This window comes from Pholcus phalangioides, unplaced genomic scaffold (genome assembly GCF_987345545.1).
Source record: "Pholcus phalangioides strain wild (caught in Gottingen) unplaced genomic scaffold, Ppha-v1.0 ptg000015l_1, whole genome shotgun sequence".
Taxonomy (NCBI): Eukaryota; Metazoa; Arthropoda; class Arachnida; order Araneae; family Pholcidae; genus Pholcus; species Pholcus phalangioides.
Genome location: NW_028301608.1, coordinates 81,284,029 through 81,295,924, shown reverse-complemented (window position 1 = coordinate 81,295,924; position 11,896 = coordinate 81,284,029). Strand labels below are relative to the sequence as shown.

Below are 11,896 nucleotides of genomic sequence, written 5' to 3'. Positions count from 1 at the left end.
GTTTGAGAGACCTCTTGTAACATTTCAGTCAAACCCTGACTTAACAAATCAGTTAAATCTGATATTTTTTTATGCATTAAATCGAAAAAAATTCTTATATAGGGGATAAGATTAACACAAATAAAAACACAGAAACTTCTAAAAAAATTTGTTAAATTGAGGAATTTGTTAAATCAGAGTTTATTATATGAAAAAATCTGACTGTATTTTTTGAATCACCCACATGTTTTTCTGTATTTCCATGTTTCTGTCTAAAATTAACATCTATGAAATATATAAATGTCTAATGTATATATGAATTTGATATAAATGTACAGCTTGTAGAATTACTTTGTGTTACATGAAGGAGTTTGTAAGAGTATGTTTTAAATAGAAATCATGCCAGGGAAGCATGAAGCATAAATAACATACCAGGGATGCAGTTCAATACAAGTTAACATACTTTTTTACCTCCCTTGGGCTTTAGGACAAATTTTAAAAAAATCTAATCGGAAAAAAAAAAAATCTATCCCACATTAACATTATTTCTTGATAGGATAAAAAAAACTACACACAAAAAATGTACATTACAAAAAAAAAATCCTTATCTATAGCACTCAAAAAATAAATTAAATTTAACTCTTAACACTCTAATTAAAGCTATTGAAAATATTGAGAGGGCTTAAAATAATTGGGGGCACACCCCCGGGACCTAATATTTCCTAAGGGATATTATGGAGATGGTGGCAAATATTTAGGGTAGGGGCCCAATACAAGTTTTTATCTATGACCATAATGTCACATCAATACAAATTAACGTCCTATTTGCCTGTGCCATGGCCCATCAAGATAATTTTTTTTTTTAATTTTGTGTTTGTTGTCTAAACGGCTTTGACCCAACAAATGAGTGTTTGTAAACAATAGCAATACGCTCACCTTTGACTAGCTATAGGAAGTATCTACACCTTCCCTAAGATCCTAACGCGGCTTTCTTGGTCACCCAACTCAGTATCATGGCCCAGGTAAAAGCGCCGAGGCAGAAATGAGCCAAATTATAGACCAGGCATCGCAGTAAAAACTGCCGCTCATCGTGAAGAATTAATAGTAATTTATCAACGGAAAAACTTGTCGCGGGAAACGTCAAGGAAACTAACAGGATACATCTGAATTGTAAGCCCTGATCTGAATTGTGAAACGAGTAAACACATGATGGGAGACATAAACATGGTCGGTCTGAACCACTCATTTTTCGGAATGTAAACATTGCTATTTCAAATCAAATTATACAGTTTTCTGCATGGAGCAAAAAAAGTTGTTTATTACGTAGCATTTGGTTAAATTATTGTTCACTGAGAATGCTTATTTCACAAGTACGCAGGAAGAATTTTAAGTCGTGAATCCGTTATTTTGAGTGAGTTGCGCATCACAAAATATGGTCAGTTCATATTTATCAACATATAATTTTAAAAAAGAACACTGCAGAAGATAGAACCGTTCGGAAAATGTAAATGTTAATATTTACAGTGCGAAAAAATCAAGTATATAGTTTTATATTTTTATTTTGAAAAAGTTTAGATTTCAAAATCACGCGAGGTAACCAATAATTTCTTGAAACTGGCATCAGTCAAAAATAGAATGTAGTTTTTGTTTTTCCGCGCGTATCACCGTATTCGAAGTTTGTTTATTACTCGTTCGAAAGTAAGGTTTAGAAGTTAAAGGGGGCTCATTTTACTTGAAGTGGGGAAAAAAAAATCGGAAATTCGATGTCTCGTCCGAAGCGCTACTTCTACAACATGATACCGCAGTACTCGGGAGGCGAGGTGATGATACCGAAAGAAACGATAAAAGACCGATGCCTGAGTTACTTGAAGATCATCTCCGACAACCAGAGGGTCGGCGAGGATGCCTGCGAAGGCGGTCTGTACGTCGGTGTCGCGGGCGTCGCTTACGCTTGCTACCGCGTGGCCCTACAACCCGAATTCAAGGAGAGGCAGCGAGACTTCTTGCAGAGCGCCCACAGCTACTTGAAGTTCGCCTTGGGTTTCGCCGATTCCAAGATGGGCTCGAACATGAAACCGTCGTTCCTTCTCGGCGGGAGTGGTGTGTACGCGGTAGCCGCTGCGATCTACGATGTGCTCGGTCGGGTCCAGGAGAGGGAGGCCTACGTCGCTCGGTTCGCCGACATTGCTAATTCTTGCCTTCCAGTGAAGTTCCTCGAGTGTGGATCCGATGAATTGTTCGTCGGAAGAGCTGGCTACTTGTGTGGGTTGCTGTTCCTACAGAAAGCCATTCGTGCACCCGTGCGTAAAAATATTAATTTCATGTTGACCGACAAATTGCTTTGGTTAATCTCCAATACAGTGAAACCTGTGTATAACGATAAACGGCTATAAGTTTATCCTATAGATTTGCTTGTAGGGGAGGGCTGGGTTTCAGCTTGGCGCTAAGCCCTATAGGTTCAAGGCTATAAGTTTATCCTATAGATTTATATTTATAGCGTGAAACCCCACAATGGGCATTAAGAGAGAGTGGCACCTCTCGAATCTGACCTCAATGGCACTTGACTCAAGGATTTATCTCATTCTGAATAGGACTGTAGTATCAGATTTACCAAATATTCTGTATACCCTTAGGGGTGGGTCAGGGAGGTGATCTCTGCATCAATGAGATAACGATAAACCTGTCTATTACCAGGGCAGCAACTAGATGCTTTGTCAGCCAAGGCAAGCACACATTTTGGCGCTCTCTTGTAATATTGAAAGAGAGGATAAAGAGTTAAAGTTGCACCCCCTTCTGGTCTAGCATCAGATCTACCTGCTTTTACCTAGTTGCAGCCCTGCTTATAACAATATTTTCTTTGGTCTTGGCAGAATTCCCATTTAATAGGAAATAGCACAAATGCTCGAATTGTCTACAACCATAACCTGTTTATAACTATTTTTCTGGAGTCCCTGCAGTATCATTATCGTCAGGTTTTACTGTATACAGTGTACCTTTTTGTCGTGAAATTTCCTACTATGCCAAAACACATTCTTCCGATTTATCCGGAAGCCATATTCTTCCAGTTTTTTGTATTTTTATAGAAAAAACCTCAAATTGTGCTTCACAAAAATTAAAAATCCCACAAAGCGAATCCCTTAGTCCTTATAATTTCGAAGTGACCATGTTTTCTCAAGAAAAATACAGAAAATTGTTAATTCATCGCCAAATATGACACCGAAACAGAGCAAAGCTTCCAATTATTACTATAAAGAAGAATTTAGCTCTCCTGGTCCAGGGCACCAAACCATTGAGTACTTTTGACATGGAAGGTCAAACCCCTAGGCCTGTGGGATCCCTGTCTTGGAAATAACTTTATATAAGCTATTGCTTCATTACGAAGTCAAAATATATCTTAATAAAAGTATTTTTATTCCATTTTGCGGCTCCTAAAATTTAGCGGCCTGGTGCAGGTGCATTTTTCCCACTGGCCTATGTCTGGCCCTAGTCTTCCTTTATAGTGCTTCTTGATGTTTCATAAAACTCATCTTCAAATTTCGGACAGTATCTGGAAAAAATTAAATGATTAACAATAGAAATCTATAGGAAATCACATTTAGGTTTACAAAGATTTCAGCTAATGAATGTGATATTGAAGTGAATTATCATTGTTAGTGGAGGTACCACTGTATTATTCTTGTTTCATCAGTCTTTTTTGTTGTTGACTTTCTTTTCATGTGACTCATCCCAGTGATAGCTTCTTTATCTCTAGCATCTCAATCCGAAGAAAATATACAAATGGATTTAGTTCATTAATTCAGTTTCTTTTTCTCCTTTGTGTAGGTGCTTGAAAAGAAGAAGATTAATGCACTGTGCGATGCAATTATTCAAAGTGGACGTCACTATGCGAGGAGATATAATGCCCCATGTCCATTGATGTATGCATATTACGACATAGAATATTTGGGTAATGTTTTTATAATCTGCTTAAATTTTATTTTATTTTTTTATTAAATTCTCAATTGAGTGTTTTATTAATACTTAACTGGCGTCTTGGTGCCATTTCTTTCCCCAGCAAGTATTATGGAATGCATTTGCAAAATCAGCAAAAAGAGTTTTCATAAAAGCAATGGGTTTTTACACGATTCATTCATCAGTTGAAGTCACTAAAATATTTTCTTTTACTTTTCTTCAATTATTTTCTTAAAAAAATGATCATTTACAAACAATGAGAGGGTCCCAAGTTGTTGTCTTCAAAAAATTATGGAAAATTTAAAAACATTCATTTCACCCAGAAGCATATAAAAAAAATAACAGCTGGGTGCAATTATTAAACCTGCAAAAAATTATTAAAAATGATAACAGTTGGCTACTCAGAGCCTCTCGCACATGTTGGCGTCAACATTTGCTGCTGTATACGATGTTAAAGGTCATCTTGTGCTCATATCTTTCATCACTTTCCTGTCCACTGCTAAACTTGACCAACCAGTAGAACACAGTTCGTCTTGACTGTGCTTTGTCTCTGCGCACAGACACCATATGACAATGACTATCACCATCTGAAACCCTCCCCTTTCTTTCCACAAAAACTATGAGTCCATTGCTGGCCATGATCATGATTATCACCTCCCATCTTTGCTGTCTATGCTTGCAATGATGGTGACGGGAAGAATGGTCATCAAATCTTAATTGTTCACTAGCTGGTAGTGCTATTTGTGCATACCACATAGCTCACAATCCCTAGTGTCTGTTTTAGTTTCCCTGTTGTGTGGAATTTGTTTAGGATGTGAGAGGGCTTGTGTCAATAATTTCTGTATGACCCCAAGTGTGAAAAATTTCTTTTCACTTTCTTTATTCACTCTAGCTCTACTTTTTCTTTTTTTTTTCTCGTTCTTTGCTGATCCTGTGTTGTTTGAATGGCATCACTCCAATGGTTGCAGGATTTTCATTTGGAAGTTCATTCTTTGCCTCTATTGGCATTCAAAATAGTAATATTTACATTCTTTTTGATTGACCCATAATAACTTTGCTGTATTTTTTAAATATATTTTAAATGAGTAGAATCAGTGGTAATTTTTTCAAAACTTTTTGAAGAAGTCACCTTGGAACCCTTTCCGTGTAAGACACACATTCAAAAGAAATAGAGGGATAAATGGCCTCTGTCATTTTTTAAAATTACATATTCAATTTTTTTGTACATAGTTTTATGGTTAAAAAATTAACACGTGTATATAAAATATAGTCAAAAGTAAAATTTACAAATTAAATTAATACTTACCATATTTTCATAAACACCAAAGTTAGTCTTATACGAAGCCGGAAACACAGTACTTGCAAATAACATCAAGACATGTTGATTACACAGATCTTACGTACTCTTCCGTAACAGCATCCTCATGCTCAACCACAGATATCCAATATTGCACGATAATTTAAAATGTTATTGAAATAACTGACTCACTTCCAATCTGAACACTTCTGCCATCAGTAGGAAAAAAAAGCTGATGTGTTCCTCACAAGCAATGATACATTTTAATACAGTAAGCACAAGCTGATACAATACAGGCTTTTTGAACAGGGGACAGTTGTTGAGGTAATATACTGCCCCAGATTCCAAGATATGTCTATATATCTGTATGTAGGGACTCTCGGGCATAGTAATTTTACACAGAGGGGCCCCTACCTGGCTAGAAGGTTAGAAATGTCTTCATTTGCTTTGTTTATTTTGCATTCTTGCTCTTGAAAATTTTAACCAGATCTTATTTTTACAAGGCCCTTGGATCCATGTGTTAACACTGAAATTGCCCCCCTTCACCGAAAAAATTTGTATTATTGACAGGCGGGTGGTGAAGGTGGACAACTGTCCCCCTTTCAAAGAGCCTGTATCTGCTTGTGCTTACTGTATAAATATGTATCATTGCTTGTGAAGAACACATCAGTCAGAGTCAGTTGTTTAGCTGTCTTTACTCATTTGCGTGCTGCCAAGTCTCACACCTGCTTGACGGTGAGTAGTGAATGGAGCTGTAGATGGTTGCACTCAGGCTGCTGCTCTATCCATTTTAGATCATTGTCAAGGCACTCAAATGCCTTAACTAGCAGACTTGTAGTTGAGTAATGATGTCGTCATCATCTTCAGAGTCATCAATGAGTTCTTTTCTCATACTGTAAATGATTTCATCTTCACTGAGAATTTTGAATCCAGGGTCCAAAGAATCACACACCAGTCACTTGCCTACATCCGCTGCACTGCACTTGCAACTTCCAGCAATTTTGACTGATGATTCTCTTGTCTTGAACTGACATTTCATTCTTTTTTTCTGTCTATTCCACCCCCCCCCCCTGCTTTTCACAGCCCTTTCGTTTTTTTCTCTGTGTTGCCACTGAAAGTGACAAGACTGGCAACTCATCATCTGTGTATCCTCTATCGCTACACTAGCACACTTTTTTATCATTCACTGATTTCTCCCCCCCCCCCAAAAAGCTAAGTAGATAAGTAAAATACAATCCAGTCTATTCGATTAGTAGACACTATGTGCACTGCCTCATATTACCCAATGAGCATTCAATACTTCATTACTTATTTTGGACAGATTTTAGAGTACTAGATGACTTAATACTAAGTAAACTACTAAAATGCTTAGATTAAGTTAACCTCATGTAAACAGGCCTCAAGAGATTGTGGATGATAAAATTCAGAGATCCATTGATCACTCAGAGATCCAAATTGACAGATTATTTTTGACAACAGGATAAATTTGGTGGCCTTCCTCTGCTATTAGTGTGCTCTGATATTATAATTGATTCCTTATTAATTCCAGCTTGATTGGGACCATGGGTCAGCTGGTTCAGACTTTGCATATTTTTATGTGATAGAGTATTTTTTCATGATTTTCAGTAATTTCGAAGCATTTTTCATGATTTTCAGAATTTAGGGCATATTTTTATTTTTGAGCATTATTTTGTATATTTCAGCAAAACAATTAAGACAGATTTTTTTTCACCAAGCTCACTAGCTTCATTTCCCATATTGACTTTTTCTACCGTATCAGCAATTTCACTTACCTTTGACATCTTTTTTGGCAATGATTAGCAATTTTCCAGCAGTATTAGCAACAATTTGCAATTTTCTTTGTGTGCTTTCTTCATCATTTTGGACAATGATTGGTGATGTACCGTAATTTACTCAAGGAAATGTGGTCAGCCTACTCATAAGGCATACTTTTAGGTTTTTACTGCATTAAGTTTTTTGGAGTATATTCTGTCTGGTTTTAGGGCATAAAAATCCTGGCCCTACTACTCACATCACAATTAATGTCACTCTACATTATCATTTTTCAGTTTTGATTTAATGGTGCTTGGTTCCTTTTATATAAAGTCATCCATTTGTTTTTCCTGTTATTCTAGGGGCAGCCCATGGTCTCTCATCTATTCTGCAGATTCTTTTAAGTTTTCCTGAGTACTTGGGTGCTAATCCTGAAGCTGAAGCTTATATCAAAGATTCCGTTGATTTCTTGCTGAGTTTGCAGGCACCAGATGGCAATTTCCCATGTGCTATGGATGAAATCACTCATCGGAGACTGAAAGAAGAGGAACTTGTTCATTGGTGTCATGGAGCTCCAGGTACATTTGGCATACTATTCCTAATTATTCTGAGTATCGGAGCTGGAAAAATCTACAAATAATGAATCTGAATCTGCCTTATCACTTTTTGTGATTGCTGATATGATGAAAATGAGCATAGTCTCCCAATCTCATTTGTCTCATCACCCCTTGTCAGAAATGTTTTTCCTGTTACACCTCTCCCTTAAAACATCCCATTAGATTCACATTTAATTTTTTCACTATCAATCCTTACAAAATTAATCCAATCTCTAATATGAAATCTAAGATCTGTCAATTATAATTTTCCCTCACGCTATTGCTGTCTGAAAAGAAGTGGGTAAATTACTGTTCACTTTGCTTATGGAATCATAGCCAATTTACATTCCAAGACCAAACTTGGACAGGTGCAAGGGCCTCGGCAGTGCCAGGCCCACAAAATGTGTGGGGTGTAAAAATGAAACATTAAAATGCATTGACTACATCGCAACTGCCTAACAAAGTCGTAGCGCAGAATTAAATAATAACCAGTTGCTCCACTTCTGTGGTAGTCGAGTGGTCATAGTGACAGACTCTCATCGTGAGCTCCTGGGTTCGAACTCTGTCGTTGCCACAGCGGTGGTCAGCTGAAGTTGGTTTTCTGTGGTTTCCAACTTCGAGGCGCGAATGTGAGCTGATCTTCCCCTTAAAAAAGTCTCACCACAGAGCGCAACAGACCTACAAACAGTGCAAATGTAATTCAACTTCACTCCAGAAATATAGATGGCAGCACTGTAAAATCAGACACAACACTAGATACATACTCAGACTGTTAGAAACACACACTTACTCCAGAAATATAGATGGCAGCACTGTAAAATCAGACACAACACTAGATACATACTCAGACTGTTAGAAACACACACTTACGCTTCAGACACAACTCACTAGGTAATAAATTGTCCATCCTATGGCGACAGACCTGAGTTGTGCTTAGTTTGAAAGAAAGAAAGACCAGTAGCTCCTAAATAACAGTTACCGTATTTTAGCGTGAATAAGGGAACCCCCTCCTGAATTTTTGGCTTAAAATTTGGTAAAAAGTTTTCATCAAAGGTTTCACTTATAACATAAAAAAAGTTATTTTTATTCATCATAGAAACCATTAGATTCCTCATCATTGTCATCCAATCAGCAACATAACAAGTTTATTATCATCATCAGAGTTACTCTCATCGTAAATTGCTAGGAATTGAGGAATGTGTTAATATCTATACACAGAAGGAGATGAAGGCCAATTGAGGCCCTGTGTGCAGAATAAAATATTGCCCCCCCCCCCCCCTTAATTAGAAAAAAGTGTAAAGTTTGGGGGTTTTTGGGCCTTTCAGAAGTCAGGACCCAGTTCGTGCCGTTAAATCTGCTTCTGTCTATGCGTGTACAGAGATGGCATTGATGCGCTATAATGCGTCAAATACCCGGAAGGATGCATACAAATTTTGCTCATGCGTCCTCTGGGACGTGTTTTTTCCTAGTTCTAAGAAGAAAAAAGTGGAGAGAAAACCTCCCCAACTTTTTTCCCTTTCTTTTTACCGTCTATCATGATCATGTGACCTTGAAAAAGTGGTTTTACTACTTTGTACTATATTGTTATACACGCGGGTTGTTGAAGAAAGGGCCATCTAGTTGTTTCTCTGAATGAGGGGCCATGTAGTTGTCAAATTTTAGAGTTTTTATTCCCATGCGGATATTCTACCTTCCGGTCACATACTGGAAATTACGCTGCTATCTGCCAGCATTCAAAGACAACGTCCGTCTATACGGTGTAAATTTGCTTTGTTCCTAGAATATTGTGAATGCGAATTATTTTTAAAAAATCTTAAAGGATTGGAACACCCATTCAAATTGTAACACTTTCCCGATATCGTAGAAAAAAACTGAATCTGTAAAAATTCGACTTTGAATATACAGTTTTTTCATCTAGCTGCTATATAGTAGTCACCGTTTTGCATCACGAAAATCACAGGTTTGTACGCAGAATCAGTGTTTAGAGGGGGCACAAGGATCTAATTCTTTACAGAAAGTTTGGGTCACTAACACTTGAAAACAATTTTAAATTTAAAGATAGTATAAAAGAAATTATTTTATGGGGGGGAGGCTCCCCCTATAACCCCCAAATTTTGCTTTTGGTGAAAATCCGGATATGGAACTAACGATTGCGCAATGGTAATCAGCTAAAAATGTGATTTTCTAAGGTTTTAAAATTTTGAGTTGACTATTCCTTTTAAAAACTTCTGGTTGCCATGGCGATCACACAGACCTACAACACAAATACAAATATGTATACATTAAACTTCAAACGCACGCATTACTTGTTTGGAGGATAGATGCAGTGCCGCAACTGGGAGGGGGTTTAATGTTCCGAGCGCTGGACTACGGGGGGGGGGGGGGAAGGCACCAAATTCACCCTTTCTAACTGCTTCTTCTACATTACATGGGTGTGCCAAAACTTGTGTTTTCCCAGTTTGAGAAAGTATCTAATTGTGGCGTTAGATAGATAGCACCACCTACTGAACGCAAAACACGCCAAATACTGGGCATACACACATAAGCACACTGTTAACAACTTGTCCAACACAAATCTGACATAGCTCCCATATTCAGGTGTGAAAATATGTGGGAATTAAATGGCGACATCAGGGTGGTGAACCATCAGGGAGGGAAAATAAAATCATTTTACCAGGAAAACCAAGGTATGAATAGGGAATCAGAAGTGTCTGAAAAGGGAGAGAGAGATAGAATCAAATTTGCTTTAAATTTGATCAGAAGATATTGAAAGTGCTAAGATTTTTTTAATGAAATGTAAAATCAATCAAAAGTTAAAATTCAAATTTAAAATTTTTTTTGAGAGGGACCCACTTTCACTCAAAAAGGACCCAGATTTTTCGAATAACCTGGATCTCAGAACCCAGGTAAATTAGAGCACAGCGGCATCTCTGATGTATAAGAAACCTCCCTTATTTTTGGCAAAAAGGGGAAGGTACATTAAATTACAGTAGTTAGGAGATACCATCAACAAACCTACAGTGTGTGTAGGAAGTCCTTACCCAAGGCTTTCTTCTTAACCAGTTATAGAAACACAATTAGAAAAAATATCCAAATAACATGCTTATTTTACATACGTCACATATTTTACTAGTAAACGTTCTTGCCATGCTGTATTTATATGCCATAAAAACCCCATATTGCCTTATTAAACACCATACAGTTATTGTGTTGAGTCGTAAAATTATTGATCCTGGCATCTTTATTTCAAATGTCACAAAGGGATGCTAGAGAAACACTTGCATATATCATGGCCAATAATCATAATAAAAGGATTTAATTTTTTTATGCGCCCATGTCTGACATGTGGCTGAAAGAAAAAAAAATACATGCCCTGTAAGAATTTTTTCTTATCCCAGGCATATTGGGTAATAGATCTGCCCAGCCATGCTGAGTGTCTTAGTATTGACTCTTTTAATAATTTGAAGAATTCCTATTATTTTGATTAGCATCTATTTGATATTTTTTTTTTTTTTAAAATCATTTTAGGTGTGGTATACTTGATGGCTAAAGCTTATCTGAGGTGGAAGGAGGATAAGTACCTGGACTCTTGCAAGCTGAGTGGCGAACTTGTTTGGAAAAAGGGCTTGCTCAAGAAGGGGCCCGGTTTATGTCACGGAATTGCTGGAAGCGGTTACGTGTTCCTGCTCCTGTATCGCTTAACGTCTGATCCTGCATATTTGTATCGGGCTCTTCAGTTTGCAAATTTCCTGTTTACTGACGAATTCAAGCGAGTGGCTCGAACCCCGGATAACCCTTACAGCTTGTATGAAGGTTTGGCTGGAACATTGTGCTTTTTATCAGATCTCTTGCTTCCTGGAATGGCCAGTTTCCCTTTCTTTGACGTCTTGTGAAAATCCCCCCCCCCCTTCCTCCGTCTGTTACATACATTACCATAGATTATTGGTCTCTCAGACAGAGATTGTCATGTATTTTACGCTTTTCATTTGTTGAATAGTTATCTCAAAGATATTTCTATCTACATCTCAAGGTTTTTATTAAAAGTTTACTTCTGATCTGATGTTTTTATATTTTAGATACTAAAAAGCCTTATTGTTTTCTAAAATTCCAGAATCTTCAAAAACACTTCAATAAACTTTTTATGCGTTTTATAATCCATACCCCATAGAAATGTATTTTCAAAAAAATATGATTTTACACAAAAGTTAAGGGGGAACTTCTTTTCTTAGTAATTACTCTGAATGAATGTTTTAGTAGTTTATTCCGTTCCAGGCTCAATTTATTCGTAAAAAATAAAGTT

The 11,896-nt window shown here is 37.1% G+C and overlaps 2 protein-coding genes across 2 annotated transcripts in view; one reads left to right on the top strand and one right to left on the bottom strand.

Annotated features, from left to right (window-relative positions):
* LOC149076797 (uncharacterized) overlaps positions 1–1,189 on the bottom strand; it is a 61,582-nt gene extending 60,393 nt beyond the window's left edge. Inside the window, exon 1 of the mRNA XM_089244473.1 lies at positions 916–1,189. The gene's annotated coding sequence lies outside the window, so the exon portion shown is untranslated. The remainder of the gene's footprint in view (positions 1–915) is intronic.
* Positions 1,190–1,472: 283 nt separating this feature from the next.
* On the top strand, positions 1,473–11,651 carry LOC149076796 (lanC-like protein 3). Its single transcript, XM_089244471.1, has 4 exons — positions 1,473–2,279; positions 3,802–3,925; positions 7,363–7,578; positions 11,125–11,651. Exons 1-4 carry the CDS (start codon positions 1,743–1,745, stop codon positions 11,487–11,489), a joined length of 1,242 nt encoding a protein of 413 aa, XP_089100597.1. The 5' UTR covers positions 1,473–1,742; the 3' UTR covers positions 11,490–11,651.
* The last annotated feature ends 245 nt before the right edge of the window (positions 11,652–11,896 follow it).

Coding starts and splice junctions, on each gene's coding strand:
- LOC149076796 (XM_089244471.1), top strand. CDS start 1,743: ATGTCTCGTCCGAAGCGCTACTTCTACAACATGATACCGCAGTACTCG. Junction 2,280..3,801: donor AGAAAGCCATTCGTGCACCC/GTGCGTAAAAAT, acceptor TCCTTTGTGTAG/GTGCTTGAAAAGAAGAAGAT. Junction 3,926..7,362: donor TTACGACATAGAATATTTGG/GTAATGTTTTTA, acceptor CTGTTATTCTAG/GGGCAGCCCATGGTCTCTCA.